This window comes from Acanthochromis polyacanthus, chromosome 14, assembly GCF_021347895.1.
Source record: "Acanthochromis polyacanthus isolate Apoly-LR-REF ecotype Palm Island chromosome 14, KAUST_Apoly_ChrSc, whole genome shotgun sequence".
In the NCBI taxonomy this organism is placed as follows: Eukaryota; Metazoa; Chordata; class Actinopteri; family Pomacentridae; genus Acanthochromis; species Acanthochromis polyacanthus.
The window spans coordinates 23,366,369-23,385,787 of NC_067126.1; the positions used below are offsets into that span (position 1 = coordinate 23,366,369).

At 39.3% G+C, this 19,419-nt stretch overlaps 1 protein-coding gene across 1 annotated transcript in view; it reads right to left on the reverse strand.

Moving 5' to 3' along the window:
- Positions 1-11,445: 11,445 nt before the first annotated feature.
- LOC110957809 (partitioning defective 3 homolog B-like) overlaps positions 11,446-19,419 on the reverse strand; it is a 241,583-nt gene continuing 233,609 nt past the window's right edge. The window contains 2 exon segments of the mRNA XM_022204011.2: positions 11,446-16,292; positions 17,133-17,276. Of these exon segments, the coding sequence (XP_022059703.2) occupies positions 17,162-17,276 (115 nt within the window). The 3' untranslated portion in view covers positions 11,446-16,292; positions 17,133-17,161.

The following is a 19,419-nucleotide window of genomic DNA, read 5'->3' on the forward strand; positions in this document are numbered from 1 at the left end:
CGCTCTCCAGACTAAAATTCCTCCATCCAACTCATTGCACCACCACATCCTGTTCTCACCACTCATTCTGTTGCTATTGATCCTCATTTATCTGACTAGTGAAAAAACTGTAATTTGTTAAAGTCTCCTGTCATGGACTAGACTTTCTTAAGCCTGAAAACAGAGTCAGAAGGAGACTGCAGAACTCATTTTCTTTTTCATACCACTTTAGTTACAATATGCTGAAAACTACAGAATACAGAATCTTTGCCCTATGATCAGACCTGTTTAGCCCTCCAGAAACCAATGTGTAGCCTTTAAGTCAAAATGTGTAATCTTGAGAAGGGAATGTGTAATAACGTGTAATGTATCACTGACCAATTTCTTCACAAGCCACACAATACCTAACATTTTCAAACATAAAAGGAATCGGACATTCAAATCACATAACTTGAATGCAGGTGAAGTAAAGTTTGAAAATGTTTAAAGCTGCATCGGCCCGAATACGACGACGCTGAAGTTAGCTTCCGATTCGGCAGCTTCCGATTCGGCACTTAAGGGAAAAGTTAAGGGGAAATGAAATGAACGTGCCGTGCGACAGTTTATCCACTGATTATCTGTTTTTTTCGACACTTCTTGATGTGTAAACATTTTAGACATTTGGGTAAGACATTAACTATGCCTGACAAGAGGTATTGTATTGGTAAAATTAATATTTTATTTGTGAAAACGTTTAAGGGGATATTTCACCGTTTTTGCTTTATAACCAGTCCTTATTAGACCAGGTCCAGATTGAAAACCACTGTACCTACACTCTTCAAATCTGGACTGAATTATTCTACAGAGCCTGTAGATTCATAAAAACACAGTCTCTGATTTGTGAAAACTTTATTCTATTTGTGAAAATGCAATAAAGGCACATTTTACAGTTTTTTTCTCATCCAGACCACATTAGACCAGGTCCAGGTCGAGAACCGCTACACCTACACTCTTCAAATCTGGACTGAATTATTCTACAGAGCCTGTAGATTCATAAAAACATAGTGTCTGATTTGTGAAAACTTTATTCTATTTGTGAAAATGCAATAAAGGCACTTTTCAATGCTATTTGTCATCTGGGATGGGGTTGCGCAACTTATTTATACAATTAGTCAGAACAATGGCCTCTACAGATAATGTAACAATGATATAAGAATGCATTTTTTATGTTTTCTCATTCTTCTTCCTTTGATATGTGATTACAGGTACCTTGGTTTTGGATGCAAATTTTGTCCTTCTAACTTTTGGGAGTGTTAACTCTTTTTATGTCAAGTTTTGTCTTTGTAATGATCTGACCAATCATTCACAAAATACTCACAATATATGTCAACAATGGTATCATGAACGTGTGACACCCTATTTCTATCATTAATAAACACTGACAATCTTCAACATACATGGACATGGTACATGGACTTTCAAAAAAATGTCAACAGAATTATTAACAACAAAACCAACAACAACAATAATAATGATAATAATAAGAATAAGTATAAGGTTAAGTATTGGCTCTCGAACTAGACCTGGTCTAATGTGGTCTATATGCTGAAAAAACAGTAAAAATGTGCCTTTATCGCATTTTCACAAATAGAATAAAGTTTTCACAAATCAGACACTGTGTTTTTATGAATCTACAGGCTCTGTAGAATAATTCAGTCCAGATTTGAAGAGTCTAGGTGTAGCGGTTCTCGACCTGGACCTGGTCTAATGTGGTCTGGATGAGAAAAAAACTGTAAAATGTGCCTTTATTGCATTTTCACAAATAGAATAAAGTTTTCACAAATCAGAGACTGTGTTTTTATGAATCTACAGGCTCTGTAGAATAATTCAGTCCAGATTTGAAGAGTGTAGGTACAGTGGTTTTCAATCTGGACCTGGTCTAATAAGGACTGGTTATAAAGCAAAAACGGTGAAATATCCCTTTAAACGTTTTCACAAATAAAATATTAATTTTACCAATACAATACCTCTTGTCAGGCATAGTTAATGTCTTACCCAAATGTCTAAAATGTTTACACATCAAGAAGTGTCGAAAAAAAACAGATAATCAGTGGATAAACTGTCGCACGGCACGTTCATTTCATTTCCCCTTAACTTTTCCCTTAAGTGCCGAATCGGAAGCTGCCGAATCGGAAGCTAACTTCAGCGTCGTCCGAATACGGGCCGCTGAAGTTTATCTGCATAAGCATTTTTAGTTGCAAATGCGATGATACAAACACTATACACCCATAGAAAGCTTAGATTCTCGTGAATCCGCCGGTATAAACCACTTTCAGATGTGATTACCACAGCGGGTAATATAAACACATTTCTCCAACAAACAACAAAACATTTAAAGGGCAGAACTCACCTTTGGACGCTCTTTTAATGGTCAAAGATGAAAATAATCCACAAAAACCGGCCAGAATCCAAGCTTAAGCATCCAGACAACACTATCAAGTATAATATTTTTTCCAAAACATGTCTTGAAATAAGTAAATAATCCACAAATAGCTCGGCTCCGTGCGCGTGCACGCGACGCATGGTGGCGCTGCTCGTTTCATATTCACTGTATTTATGTCCACATTTTTATGAAGCATACAGAAATCCACGCTGTTTTGCAGTCAAAATGGCGGCTGAACTGTATCCTTTTGGTTTACACCGCATTTCAACCAATCAACTGACCCTGGCTTGCCTCCAAGGCCTAAACAGCCAACCGTCGCAGAGACTGACAGATCTGGACCTACCTCAATTTCGTCAGTAAATTCTGAGCAAATCACGTCGGAGAAAGCTTTTGACTGACAGGCCTGGTAACCAATGAGCCTGCTGAATAGCACAATATAAATACAGCCTCTGCGAGCAGGGTTGTGTGACTTTTCACACGTCGGCTCCGGCTGCAGCTGCAGCCTGTCTCTCCCCCTCCCAACTGGAGCTGCTCTGAAGCGCTTTTTTTGAGGTCTTTATGAGTTTTTGGACTGAAATTAATGTGAAAACGGGCTGAAAAACGAACATAATTACAGAATCAACTCTTTATGACACCGAGTCCGAAATGCGTAGTTTATCTGTTTTGAAAAGCGGAATTACTTACAGATATGTGTAATTGCGTAATAGGACACCGAATTGCGGAATTTATTACGCCGAATGCGGGAGGTAAACAGGTCTGCCTATGATGCAAAAAACCTCAAAAAAGTGCCTGCCCCAGCTTTGACTGACACTAGTTTTGATGAGACAGAAGAATCATCCGTTCATTATAGAGCTTAATCCTCATTAGGGTGAAGGCAGGGGACACCCTGGACACCCTGGACAGGTCGGCAGTCTATCGCAGGGCTACACATACAGACAAACAATCACACTCACATTTACACCTATGGACAGTTTAGAGCAGGGGTCGGCAACCTTTAAGACTCAAAGAGCCATTTTGACCCGTTTCCCACAGAAAAGAAAACACCGGGAGCCGCAAAATCCTTTTGGCATTTAAAATGAAGACAACACTGCATATATCGCTTTTTTTTTTTTTTTTTTTTACTTCTATGCCCTTGTTAATCAGTCGTGATTAATTAATTACAAAGCCTCTAATTAGATTCATTTTTAAAATTGTGTCCTTCCACTAATATTTATCTTACCTGGTTAATGTCATTTTTGCTCCTGGACCTCATATGTTACGTAATGTTAGCTGGAAATCAATATTTTGCGAATGTCTATTTGATTTGTAAAATCTATTTATCTATTTATCTTAAGCTAATAACTTTTCTCCGGTAAGTCGCTGCCCTGTTTTCCAAGACGTCACTCCTCTGACTCTCTGACCTGCTGCCGTGTTCTTGCGAGTAATGTGTATTACCCCATCATGAGTACTTTTGACTCAAAGACAGACGTGTCTTTCTTGGAGTGGAGCTTTAATATACAGGCTTGCCATTCTTGAGTACAAAACGATGTGAAACTACAGGCGTTGCTTCTCCATCTCCTCTGCATCAACCTTGCGCTCTCATGTCCCAGCCAGGGGAAAACCCCAGCAGCACATCCGGTGAAGTGACGCGTCAAAATAAGAGCGGTAATTTCACAATAAAACTCTCTATATTAAAATGCATTGAAACGCGCCTGAAAGGCAGAACAATTTATTTTCCAAAGTTACAGGGAGCCACAACAGAGGGCTGAAAGAGCCGCATGCGGCTCCGGAGCCGCGGGTTGCCGACCCCTGGTTTAGAGTTACCAGTTAACCTCAGCATATTTTTTGGACTGTGGGAGGAAGCCGGAGTACCCGGAGAAAACCCACGCATGCACAGGGAGAACATGCAGACTCCATGCAGAAAGAACTAGAGATCTACAGGGATATGTGGAATAAAAAAGTGGATCTGTTAATACTGAATCAGTTTTATTCCTTTTTGTTCTAAACTGTCCATCATGACTCCAACAATTTAAAGAAGTTCAATTATTGGATTAATATTTACCAGAGTGACTGTCGTCTTTTTGTAAAGCAACATTTGTGGGTTTATATGTTCTCTATAAATAAAACTGACTTAATATGACTAGTCACATGAGTAATTGGGGGGCTTGGTCATTTCTGACTCATTTACTTTTCTTTCCAGCTATTTCTGTTCTAATTATTTCAGAAAATTAAATATTATTCTCAAAAAAGCCTGAATTGTCAGATTAGAAAAAAGGCCAGGGCTGTCACAGCTGCTGAGTGACAGATTTTCTTTCTCTAATGGAAATTTCACATTAGCTTGGGCGCTGAATTTATTACGACCACAGAGTCAGACTTGACTGGAAGCTTGCAATTAAATGTGCATTAATAGAAAATGAAGCCATTATGATATTTCTTTAAATGATCACAGATGGAAAACAACAGGTAGCATAATACCACCATTTTCACTTTTACCTTCTTTAAATAATCAGGACACAAAAGATTAGAGGGTGTACGGGGGGAATAAAAAAGAAGCAAAATTACAGGGTGATGGAATATGTAGATAAAAACAGACAAGAGAATCATATTAATGAGAAGATGAGTAAGACTGGTTGGCGGCTTTCTGAGAAGAAAAAAATGATGAGAGAAAAGCAGACAACTGAGGTGAGTAAAGCAACTTAATTTCCTTTTCAGAGAAAAACAGCAGAGATCGGCTGTCTTTCACCTTTCCTATTCTCTCTCAAAGCGATGATGGATGCCATTTCCTTTTTATCAGCTTCTCTTGACAAACTAAAGACTGTTGCAGTGAAGGATTATGTTTGAGTGTGTGTGTGTTCGCTCTGGAGATGCAAGATGTCCAGATATTTCTTATGTATGCACGCTGAGTAAAATTGAAGTTGACGGTCCATAAAGGAGTTCGAATTTAGACCTCTTGATAAAAACTACCATACAGCTGTAGTACAAGTCTTTCTCAGTGGAGTGTCAGGATAAATGCAACTAAACTGATGGCTACTGCAAGCATGTCCAGGATTCTGATAATGGTACTTTAGCAAATAGCCAATTAACAGGAAGACGTTTATCTGCTATAAAGTCAAATTATAGCAGATAGTTCAAATAATTTAAGAGGCTGGGAAGGTCTTTCACCTTTAGAGGAGCTATATTTGATCATTTAATTAGTCTTAAAGACCCCCTCTGGTAAAGATCAAGTTCGTTTTTTCCTTGTTAACATGTCCATATGGTGTTTTTACATGCTGGAAGACACATCAAGAGGGAAAAAAATCAATTGATGCCACAGCATTGCACTGTAAAACTGTACCCATGATGACATAAATTCAGACTTCCAAGGTTCTATTTGTAATTAAGTTAAACCACCAATTCTGTCAACTTGTAGGATGAGAGCTTCAGTAGAATTAATCTTTAGAATGTAAAATGTATCGCCGAGTCACTCCGATTTTACAACTTGTCATTGTGTAATGCAGAGCAGTGTTTGAGCAGAGTCACTGGTGAGCTGGTGTGCTCGAGCTGCTGTATGTAGGGAGGAGTGAGTTAGACAGGAAGCTCATAGATGCAATTGTTCTAGAGGAAACAATAATGCAGAGTGACATGTAAGTCATTTTATAGTTGAAAGAGATTTGCTTCATGGGAAAATTAAACCTCTAAATGCCCAAGGAGAAGACTTTAAAGACATAAAAGTGATGGAAATAAACAAAAAATTCCCTAACGAGTTGTGGTGCAGTGAAAAAAAGCTGTGGGAAGAAATCAATGTTGGAATTCTGGGTCAAACATTTGGCTACACTAACTTACAAGTTTTGATCAGCAGCATAATAAAATACACACACATGAATACAAGCCAAGCAGAAGTTGCTGTTTCCTTTCTTTCTTGCTGTGTAGTTTCTGTGTTTACCAAGAAGCCACATGAAGCTGTGGTGTAATCCTCAAGGCCAAATAGGTATGGTGTTCTACTATCCCGGATGGGTTCTCTGCAGAGAGTGTGTGGCTGAATTCTGTTTGTTTACATCTCCTGACAGCGTGTTCTGTCCTGGAAGCTGCCAGTTGAACTAACATCATGAGACAGCGCTAGCAGGCAACCGATCACAGCAGCACACACCCTGAAGTAACGGGGATCGAGCCTCGAACACAAAGGCGGGCCTGTCCCCCTTCCCTCCTCAGTGGGCCTGAAAGAACCAGTACGAACAGAATTAGTATGTGAGCTAGCAAGATGCCTCAAGGTTACCACTGGTAGGGGAGTGTGTGTATGTGTGTGAGAGAGGCTGGTGGGGTGGGACAGGACAGGATAGGGAAAAGGGAAACAGCTGCCACTGGAGTTTACCACAAGTCATTACTGTGCACAGGGGACAGAGGAAATGTAATTTTTACACACAGACACTTAATAGGACACACTGAGTGTTCTTAATACACTGTCCATGACCCTGTCAGGATGTGAATAGAAAGACTCACACACATCGAATTTACTGTAACCAACACTTCACCTCTGTCTTTTTAAAATGTGGTCATTGGTTTATTCACACATTCCCACAGTTAAGATAAATCTGTATCTGCATTTCAAAGGACAGCAGCAGTTTCCGACTTGGGATTCATGACCCCCAAAAGAGTGGTGAAACATGTTCAGAAAGTGGAAAACACTGAGTTCTGCTCAACAAAACAGATTTTTATGCTTCTTTCTAATACTAGTTTTTTTTTTTTTTGTGAGATGCAATGGTAACTATAAAAAAACCCAGCTTGAAAACGATAACTGAATCTTAAGTAGATACACTATTGCTCAAGAGTTTGGAGTCACTTAGAAATGTCCTTATTTTTGAAAGAAAAGCACTATTTTTCAGTGAAGACAACATTAAATTAATCAGAAATACAGTGTTAATGTGGTAAATGACTATTCTAGCTGGAAACAGCTGATTTTTAATGGAATATCTCCATAGGGGTACAGAGGAACATTTCCAGCAACCAGCACTCCTGTGTTCTAATGCTACATTGTGTTAGCTAATGTTGTTGAAAGGTTTACTGATGATTAGAAAACCCTAGTGCAGTTATGTTAGCACATGAATAAAAATGTGTGAGTTTTCACGGAAAATATGAAATTGTCTGGGTGACCCCAAAACTTTGAACTGCACTGAATATTCCAACTTTTTTTTTTTTTAACAGAGTTGCAGGTCAAACAGCTTGAGGAGCACAACACTAGAAGGTAACAGGGATGCAAAAAATTTCAAACAAGCCTCACTTACTATAGCTTTGTTTCTATGAACATAAAAGTGTGTAACATTAACTCAGTTTTCTACCACTGCACTGACTCTTCTTGGTGATATATATTTCCCAAAAGACCAACTTTCCACTGTTGTTTTAGTGAGATCTCATAATCTTCCCAAACCCCATTAGGTGGACAATGTTTCCTATGTTTTCCTGAAGTGTACACAAAGTGCCGAATAGGATTATGAATTCTGATGACTGAATGGAAAACTGACACTTGGCCTTGAGTATCACTTCTGCATATTAATGCCAATTTGCAGTTTCAGTCAATGTTGATCTGAACTTTAAACTCACGAAACATCCAGAGGCGACAAACATGAGAATAGTGTTGAATTTGCATTAATGTGATTGAAACGGATGTGTGTGCAAAAACAAACCAAACACGATGCGATCTGTGATTGTCACATTTGACTCAGGAGTACATAGTAATGGAAAAAACAAGCTTGTGCGCTGAGAATAATTAATGAGAATTTCTAGAGGTCTGGCAGTTCCAAGGACGGCCTTCAAACCAAGTGTGTACATGAAGAACAATCAGAAGTCAAGGGAACAAAAAAAGCAGCTGCCAGGCCGCCAATAATAGCTATGACTGAACAATACCTTGCCAAGTAGACGCACACACACTCACACGTCTGCAAGCTGGCAACCACTCATAATAGGAAATCCTAATTACAGTGGCTTACAATGCTTATTAAAACTACTAATAATAACTGCTAATAATTACAGCATGCCAAACCTGCCTTGGGAAGTAGGCTGGAGCAATTACACACCCAGTCAGTCAATGACTGTCACACAGTCAGTCAGTGAATCTACCAGGTTGTTTGACAGTCTGTCAAACACTTCAATTCAATTTACTTTCATTTATATGGTGCCAATTCACAAAACAAGTGATCACCCGGCGCTTAGCGTAATAAGATACAGTAAAATACAGCATCCGTCAAAAAATTACTACAAATTAAGCTTCTAAAATCTCCATACCTCAGCAGACATCAGGATTCATCAGGCTGGACGACATTTTTCCAGTCTACGGTTGTCTAGTTGTTGGTGAGCATGAGCACCAGAGTTTGACTTTTGTCTGGCAAAAGTGGAATCCAGCAAGGTTTTTTGCTGCTGTAGCTCATCTACCTCAAAGTTTGACCTGTTGTGTATTCGGAGACATATTTCTGCTCACAGCAATTACAAGGAATAGCCACATATCTGAGTTACTGTAGCCTTTGAGTCCTGCTCTGAGCTCGGTCATCAACAGCTAACTGGATGTGTTTTGTTTTTCTGACTAAACTCTAGATTCTGATGCTTGATATGAACGTCAGCTGAAGCTCCTGAACTGTGTCTGCATGATTTTATCATTTGCTGCTGCCACATGACTGGCTGATATTAGATAATTGCACAAATAAGCAGGTTTACAGGTGTTGATTATAAAGAGCTTGGTGAGTGTGTACATGTTCATTAACACTGCATTATGTGGCAGACGTATAACCACAGAACCACGGGATGGGTTATTAGAATGCTACTCTAAACAGTGTGACATGATATCCTTAGACTACACTTGTCTCTACTTATTCTACCTGAAAGTGGCTCAAATAACAAAAAATACACATCAATTTTTAGACATTATTGGTGTGGGGATAAAAATTAGTCTGGGAATACACTACAGTTCAAAAGTTTGGGACAATTTTGTGTTTTCCAGGACAACTCACACTTTTATTCCTATGCTAACATAATTGCACAATCATCAGTTAGCCTTTCAACACCATTAGCTAACACAATGTAGCATTAGAACACAGGAGTGATGGTTGCTGGAAATGTTCCTCTGTACCCCTATGGAGATATTCCATTAAAAACCAGCAGTTTACAGCTAGAATAGCCATTTACCACATTAACAATGTCTAGACTATATTCCTGATTAATGTTATCTTCATTAAAATAAAGTTTTCTTTCAAAAATGAGGACATTGACCCCAAACTTTTGAACAGCAGTATTCTTTGCTTCGCAGCAACTTGGGGTGAAGTTCTTGATTTATGTTCCAACACCAACTTACGTTCATGGGGTCTGGGTAGGGACCAGAACAATGTGGATACAAGCAGTGGAAATGGGTTCCTTCTATATGGTGGCTGTGTTCAGGCTGAGAGATACAGACATCCATAGGGAGTTCAGAGTTGAGTTGCTGCTCATTCACATCGAAAGGTGCCGACTGAGGTTGTTCAGGCATCTGATCAGGAGGCCTCCTGGGTGCTTTTATCTGGAGGGCTTCTGGGAATGAACACGTGGGAGGAGAACTTATTGGAAGGATTACATATCTCATCTGGCCTGGTAACAGTATGGAATCCCCAAAGAGGAGCTAAAACATGCTGCTGTGGAGAAAGATGTCTAGAATGTACAGTTTAGCCTTCTGCCACTACAATCTAGAAATAATCTAGACTGAAAATAATCTAGAAAACAAAAGTAAAAAAAAACTGTTACTAAGCTAATTGTTAGCTTTAAGTTAGGCTCACAAAAGCTAATGGTTATATTTGTTTGGAGTTGCAAAGGCTTGCTCTTTAGAAATACTGGGAAGCACTGCTTTGTCCGAGACTCCTCTGTGCTCTTAGTAAGAGCTCAAACTCTTGATCTGACCTCATCCCAAGTACAATATTTACTGTGTTTTTCTGTTTCTGCTGAATGGGAAGATCTGTTGGCAAACTGACATCTGGCCTTGAACCAATTTTCAGGTGCTTTTAGCGAACTGAACAACCTGTAAAAGTGGGCTGTAAGGACAGATACACTTACACTTCTGTCAGACTTAACAACCCCCGTGCAGCTGGCTCATCAGCAGCAGCAGCAACCTTTAATGTTCACAGCAAGTCTTCCAATGCGATGCAAAAATCAAAATGTGTCATTTACCAGTGAGATACGGAGCCAGAAAGTTTTTCACTCTTTTAATCAGCTAAAAAAAAGGAGCAAACTTTATGAGTCAGGTTAACCAGGCAGCTGTCCAGGCGTTTGGTCCCCCTACTCTTTTCATTTGTTGTTTTCAGTGACATTTCTTTTTACATCCAGAATGTGAGAACTGTCCAGAGGAACACCGCAATTAATCTCTCTACTAATTTAAGCTCTGACATGCATTAAAACAAACACTAAATGGGACCTAAATAGACATAGTAATCAGAATATTCAATGGTGAAAATGCGCACACACACACAAAGACACACTTTGTAGATCCATATTGAACCTTGGCTGCGACTCTGGAGAATTTAATTACTTCCTTTCCGTCTCCCCATTGGCCAGGAGGTCTGGGATATGCTAATTAAGCCTTGACCGATAAAACATTTCCTTGGCCTCTGTGTCTCATTACTGCAAACTTCTCTGATTGCAGCCCAACTCCTGCGCCCACTGTCTGACAAATAAGAAAGCACCTTAAGCCACACACTGTGACTAAATGCTTATTAGTCGAAGGGATATGACCTAACAGTGCGGTGGCATTACGCCAGGAAAACTAAGAAAACTTTGTGCCACAATCAGTGTTCCTTATCTTCTTCTTCTAATTGATAATTAGTCTTACATTAATTTGGGGCCAACATCTATCTCTTATCACAAAGGTACAATTTATCAGCTGCTTAAATGATGGACTAAATTGGGTTGGCAATGTTAATGATTCACCTTGCAGGGTATGGGGGACATGAGGGAAATAATTTCTCCTGACTCATATTTAATTAACCTTAGCAGATGTGCTGGGCATGCATTGCGACTTAAAGAGAAGAAAACGTTTAACATTTTTAACATTTAAAGTACGACATCTTTGGGCAACTGTGTCTTGGAATGAATATTTTAATGCAAAAAAGAGATGTTATATACATAAATATAAAATGTTGGAAGACAACAATAGAATTGTTACAACATTATAAAAGGAGATTTCAAATTTTAGATGCAAGCAGTGTAATAAAAAAACTGTTATATTTCTAAGACAGGTTATTTAGCTGGTTCCTTCATTCGCAGATCTCTGTAAAAGGAGATCCAAGAGTACCAGAACCCTTCATATAGAAGATTCTAGAGAGTACCTTCAATTTGTGCAACTGCTAAAAACCAAAGAGCCATACAGGGTGTTTGACATGTTTGCCAAGGTACATAAAGTGTCACTGCGCCTATTTCTGCACATTTTCTTCCCAATTTTCGAGAAAGCAAGTTGAAATTTGCTTGTATGGGCTGTTACTTCAATGTAAATTGCATATAAAAAAAACGACATGAATCGAATTTGGGGATAAAAAAGTGATCCAAAACTATGCAGTGTACCTCATTCGTAGCTTGGTAATGCTAGTCAAACAATCTACGGCCTTTGTTGTCACAACCAACAACATCGACTATTATTAAAAAACATAAAAAAATAAATGCTTGTGAAGAGTTACATATGTGTGAACTGTGTACTAGCATCAGAGGAGTAACAGAAATACACCATCTCACATCGCAATATACTGTAGCTCAAAAAGCTTCGCCACGCACGGACCCAGCATTCAGACACACACAGCTGACGAGAACTTCCATCTTTGATTCCTGCTCATTCTGTCTCAAGGGAGTGCGGCGCAGCTTCAAACCGACAACACCAAAATCATTCACGTGACCCCAGAGGATCATTTCTTCTGGTACTCCATGCTCAGGCTTTAGCATATTGGAATGCACAGGTGAATATGATTATTCAAATAGTGAAAATGACCTTTTTGTCATGAAGAAAACTCTTAATTCTTTAAGTCATAGTGAATCAGCTACAGATTCTCACATTTTAACTCAGCAGCATAAATTATTAGTTGTAATGTCATGTCAGTTATTAGTCAAACAGGAGAAGGCCCTGTAAGTTTAAAACAGCAAGACTTTTTGTTGACATATTGCATATCCATTTTAGTACTTCATAACTGTGACACTTAGACTGTTTACTTCCATTTCCCAACCAACTTCACTGTTAGCATTTGACCTGCTGCGAGAGCTTATTTTGTAACATTTGAAAAAAATGTAAGGTAAATAATAAGGGTTGATCAAAAAGTTCCAAGACTATTCATTGTGCACTGAGTGCATCACTCGTGGACCTCAATCTGGAGCTAAGAAAAAGACCATCAAATTCCATGGAGACGATCAGAATTCATGTTGAGGATCATCACTTTGATCAGAGGTGGGTCTGCGACTACCATCAAGAGCAGAAACAGCAGTTTTCACAGTGAAAGAGCCCACAGTTTCCAAAACTGGACAAGGTCAGGAAGCAGGAGCGTGGACGAGGAAACTACTGTAACAGGAATGCCCACAAAACTGAAATCAGGTACAGTTTTTGATTGTTATAGCGAGCCTCTTAACATTTTGATCAACCCTTGTATAGTATCACACATTGTACTATTGAGCTGTTTATTTCTAGTCTATTATCTGCTGTAATATCAGCACTGAGCAAAGGAGTGAATGATCTAAAGGGATGGAATTATTTCGGTGTTGCTTCTCTTTACTTGACATCAGGTCAAGCTCCTAAAAATATGCTTTATTATCCTACTTTCAGTAATATATTAACATTGATTTGAAAGTTTGATTTCCACACTGGAGCTGAAAAGTGATGATAGAATACAACAAAAAAAACAGCAAACATTTGTGAATAATTCCCAAAATTCACTACATTCAGCCAACACAAGCCGACCCCTGTAACCCTCCTCCCACTGCAGAACAAACGCTGCACAAATCTTGATGAACTTTCATTCTATCTTCTGCTCCGTTCTTCTGTGATAATCCCACTGCGAACCACAAAAGGTTTGGGATTCTTGCACTGCATTTACGTTTGTACCATTTTTTCCGACTCTTTCCATAAATATCTTTTCTTTCTTTCTCTCTTTCTGCTTTGCTTCTCTACCTATCACTCACTTCTATTCATTTCTCCCCTTTGCATAAATTCTTACATCCCATCCGTTCTTTTTTTCTTTCCATCCTGCCAACCTTTCCGCTTCCTTTCTTCCTTTCCACTCCAAAAAAATCCAGTTGTGCCCAAGAAAACAAACAAAAAGCTTTCAAAACAAAATCAATTTTACATTCTTTCGCACGAGTTTCAGTCGAATTACTCTCAACATTCACTTTAGTGGAATTTCACCATCGGTCATATTAACAGAAATGCGATCCACCTAATCCTGAAATGTCATTTTAAACATTTAATCTCCATTGAAATTAATACTGCTCAGCTTTGTGGAGTGAAACACAGAAATGTTGCGCTACACTCTAACTCTTAGTCACACTTAACTGATGCTTTGGTAAGTGGATAAATGGATCTCCACTGTGGTGCAGCACTGAACACACTCACTGCACTCCGGAGCTCACTTCATGTTTGAGCAGGACTTCAGCACTCAGTGATGCCTACACCACGGGGTCACAGAGTCCTTCACATCCAAACTACAGCACCTGGCATAAGTAACACAGCGTGGAAACGACCTCTATCTCTGCTCCGTTAAACACCTGCCCAAAAAAGAAAATCCACCAGCATCAGTAAGGCTGAAACGACTACACTCCTGCACACTGAGCGTGGAAATGTAACAAAACTAGTACAGGCACTAGTACAAGACAGCACTATGTAGTGGCTTTATGCATTACAAAATTAACTACTACTGTTGCTTATTCTTTCCAGTAAAGAGGAAAGCAGCATTAAAAAGCTGTTTTTGTGTAAAATGTTTGCGCTGGAATTATCTTGCTTGGTGTGAGTATTGCTTTGAGTGGGCTGTAATTTGAGAAGCAATCACAGCGTTGTTACAGAACGTCTCTCTTTATCTTAACGCAACTTCTTCCAGAAGCTTGTTGGTTGCCCCGTATTTACTGCAGCGGACTATCTGTGAACTGAATGTCTGATAGCAAACCAGAAAATGGTTAGAAAACTCTAGTCGTGTAGAAATGATCCAGTAAACACAGGTTTACAGCATGGATTGAGTACAGATGGCTGCCCAAATGCCACCCATGCACATTTATAATACATTCAAGTAGAGGTCATTTCAAATAACTATAGTCCAGTACTGCTAATATGCCCTGACACTAATCTAAATGGATGTCAGGTTGAGATTTAGTACTTCATGAACTGCTTTGTGCTGTTGTTATTCGACTATAATATTAATGAGGGAATAGGGAGATTCATAGGTGCTGTAAACCTACTGCTAAAAGTGGTTGTTGACATAGATTTAAAAATGTAATTAAATGGATAAAAATGAAAGGCAGTCATAGAATTATTAAAAGCATCTCAATACATACGCCATCATACAGTGCTCTACTTTGCAGTTTAAATGATCCCTTACTTCATTGACAAACCAATATGTGATACCACAGACTGGACATTAGAACTAAATCTGTAGTTAGTGGTACAGTGGTGTTCTCCCTGTTTGGTAAATTGACACAATGGACCTCAGAATTTAACATATTGTAAGTATAATCATAACTCTAGATGTTTTCTAGAACTGTTGTTGGTATAATCAGTGTGAATAGATATACTGTTTGATATTGCTCATTGTAATTTTATACAGATTTTTGTTTCAGCATCCATTCCTAATAGAAATACACCAATCAGCCACAACACTTAAACCAGCTGTCTAATATCGTGTAAGTCCCCATCATGGTGCCAAAACAGCTCTGACCTGTCGGGCCATGGACACGGGACGTTTGCGGTTTGCTTAGTCTGCGACAATGTCTCAGTGGGTGGTGTGTGTCAAAGTAACTTTCACATAAATACCAGGACTACACACTACAAACCGAATATTGCATCGTAATGAGATGATCCATTTTATTCACTCCATCTTTCAGTGGTTTCCTTGTTGTGGCTGATCAGTGTATTTGTCTAATTTGCTGCTATCTACACATTTTTGGAACACATGATCAGTTCAGCTTTTTCCACTGGTGTGCACATCTCGACTAACATTCAGAGGAGACTCAAAGCGCTGCAATCACATTTTCACATGAACTGCTTCAATCTAAACAAAAAAAAACGGTTTGATTACACAAACTTATTGACACCGAGATGTGTTATTTATCCGTGTGAATGTCCACACAGACTATGTTAGAATGCTGTTTTAAATTACAATGCTAGATAGTTAACTTTTTGGCTTGTTGTAGCAGCAGTAGAGAAACCACCAGGAACAATATGAGAGTATGCAGAGCTGTACGTACGCCCGTAGTGGCTTCATTTAAATGGATCCAATTACCTTTGTTGCTCTGACGGAGGCTTGAAAGAGACAACTTAATCAGAGTATAGTGAAAAGTGAAAACCTTGCTAATTTTAAACTCCGGGAAGATTCAAAGCAATTTAAACGACTTCAAAAAAACAAGACATTATGCATCACGTCGGCCACCCTATAATTAACCTTCTTTACCTTGCTTGTCTGTGTATTAGCATACACTTCAAACAACACCGACAGTGCTGGATAATGATGGTAATTCAAATTACACCATTAAGAGGCTTCACAAGTCTATTTCACTGGAGTACTGAAAGCAGGCGAGCTGCATGATGCAAAGCAGTTAAAGTTCTGCTTAATTTCATCTCTGAACCTGGTTTGTCTACACAGCTGCAGTCATGGCATTCTTCTGTCTTGGGCTGGTTTGGTGTTGCTGTCTTTCTCCGTCCCCAGTATAATAATACCAGCCTGTACTGGGCTCCAGCTGGTGCCTGTAACTGATCAAAGAGGTTCTCAGATTTACCCAGACAAGGGCTCGTACACTTTTGAATCTTACTGCAGAAATCTGTTCCAAAATGCTAGACTCACATGTAAAACATAAATTTACATGAACAATTAATAAATACTTTTTTCTTATTGGTAATTACATTACAGAACACGTCATATACTGCCTGTCCAAGAAAAAAGTCACCACCTGGATTTAACAAAGCAAACAGATAAGAGCCTTCCACTGGATAATTACTGCAGTGATGAATATGTTTCAGCTGACAACAATTTATTTAACCCAAACTGACGCAGTAAGTAGCTTCTACTTTCTTAAACAACCCTGATGGAAGACAAATGGGTCAAATTATTGGCCTGCACCAAGCAAAGAAAACAACTAAGCAGATTGCTAAAGCTACTAAAATCGGTTGAGAGCCATCCAACACATTATTAAACCTGAAGGATAGTGGTGAACCATCCATCAATGGATGGCACAGGCATGTTCCAAGATGACGATGCCAGAATTCATGAGGCTCACATTGTAAATCAGTGGTTCAGGGAGCATGAGACATCATTTTTACACATGGATTGACCTCCACAGAGCCCAGATCTCAGCCCCATTGTAAATCAATGTAAGATCTTGGCAAAAAATTGAAGCAACTCTGGATAGAAATAAAATGCTGTGACTTTGCAGAAGCTTATCAAAACAATGTCACAGTGAATGTGTGTCGTTCTCAAAGCTAAAGGTGGTAAAACAAAATATTAGAGTGTGTGACTTTCTCTTTGAACGGGCAGTGTATGATACAATTGGGTAATCAGTAAAATAAAGGAGGATTTCAGAACTGAGAATTTACCTGGAATTGTCTTCTTCCTCCAATCGCCCCTACCTGTAACCTCCACCCCCAGTGCCTCGTGTCATAGTGTCGTACCGAAGTCCACGCAGTGGTGGGGTGGGAGATGGAGGCACATCCTGCCGCAAGGGCCCTCTTTGCTGGGAGCTAGCAGCAAAACACCAGGTTTGGTCAAACAGTGGGAAATAAAGTAGGAGATGAAATGATATTTGTCATTATCAAAGTATGAGAAGGAGGAGAAAAATCACAGCACAGAAAGGGATTTCACAGTGTATTAACAATGATGAACTGCATTATTACCACAAATAACAGGAAGGAGATACTTTCTACATAATTACTCTGTCAGTGGGAGCTGTTGTCATGATTTGGTTTTGTTGTTGTAGCTTTTGTTTAGTCCTGTAAGATCATTTCCTGTGTGTTTATAAGTTTCTCCTGTGCTTCCTGTCTGGGGCTCCCTCTCTATCTTCCTATGTATTTTCAGTTTCATTTTGAGCATCACTTTCCTTGTGTGTCATATCTTGTGTGTGCTTTGTTTTGCGTCCTGCCCTTGTGATTGTCTTAGTCTTCCCGCCTGTGTCTTGCTTCTGCTGTGTATTTAGTCTGTGTGCTTTCCCTTTCTCTTTGTCATTCCTCTGTTCATCTCCCCTGTAAATCCCCTCATCCCTGTGCGTTTCATTTTTGCACAACTTTCACTTGAAGTTTTTGGATACCTTTAGAACTTTGTTTGGATTTTCCCAGTTTTACCAGCTGCCTTTTGTTTGTTCTTCTCTTGGCATTTGTTACTAAGGCCCCATCCACACGAAGACAAAACGCTTAACAGTTTCAAAAACGATCGCCATAAAGACGAAGGCGTCTCAGAAATTGTGTGTGTCTACATGAATGCACTCGACACGCATGGAAACGCTGTAAAACACATGCCAGACCTCTAGGGGCGCTGTAATGATATGACGGAAACACGCACAAACAGAAGAAAAAACAGTGGGCATGCGCACTTGCAGCAAAAGTTGTAAACAGAGACCAAGCCGGGAAGTAAATAAAGTGCCGTAATGTGTCCTTAATAATTGTTTGTTCAACTCGGTGGTGATCGAGAAGAAGGAGGTTTTGCTGCAACAGGGATAGTAGGGTCACTAGCTTCATCAGCACATTTGCTACACTGTACGCCGCCATTGTTGTTGTGTTTGCCGCGCGTGTGGCGCATGCGTGTCAATGAAGATACGAAACTATGACGCAAGCGTATCTGAAAAGTAGCAGATAGCCAGTAAACACGGAGCCGCATAAACGGCGTTTCAAAATCTTTCCACTCTAGGACCTGGTTTCAAAAATGATCGTTTACAAAACGCCGTCTTCGTGTGGATGATACGCCGATTCGGCAAGAAATGCGTTTAGACTTCGTTTTGTCTTCATGTGGACAGGGCCTAAGTTTTATTAACGATTCTCTCTGGTAAAAAAAATAAATAAAAATCTTAGCTTGCCATGTTAACATGTCCATATATTTTAAAAAAAAATGTACTAGAAGAAACATCATGAGTGAAATAACCAGTCAACACCATGGCTGTCACCTTGCTGGATGGACTTTCTATAGCATCATTCGTCTCCAGAATGGTTTCTGATTATAACATGCATGGCTGAATTAGGGAGAGGTGGGTTGAAAAGGAGGCAGAGACTTCATAGATCTACACGTTCTAGAGGAAGCAACGGTGTAGAGCTACTTTAAAGTAGGAATTGATTGTTTTAATGCAGCAAACTTCTAAATATGCAACTTTGATACATGTGAGTTTTTTAGGAGTTTAAATCAACAAGCAGAGAGTGACTCTGTTCCAGTGAAGCTTCATTTTAGTTTATTAATCCTGCCTGTGCAAGGCATTTGAGTCATCTTTCCTAAACTGGTAACTTCTGTGTTAGAGGATGACCTCAGTGTGTCCCAAAAATTTGACATCATTTCGCAGGCCAATAACTTTGGTAATTCTTGTTGAAATAACCTCAAATTTTCACAGAATGTATGGAAACAGATCAAGATTTTATATTTAATGTTTTATTTTCATTCTGTTTTCAGGTTGAGTCATGCCGTTCACTCCCAAAGAGAAGTAATTTTGCGTCTTGGAATATGCTCGTACACAGTCACCCAAGACTGTGCAGCAGGCCTTCAATGCAAAATTGGGAAAAACTTCAACAACTGGCAAACAAATTTGGATTTGTTACCAAAAATTTAAAGAGGAAGGCTGCTTATGCAGTTCTAAAGGATCTGGTAGACCATCATCAACATCAGCATATTCCAATGCGCAAAATGACT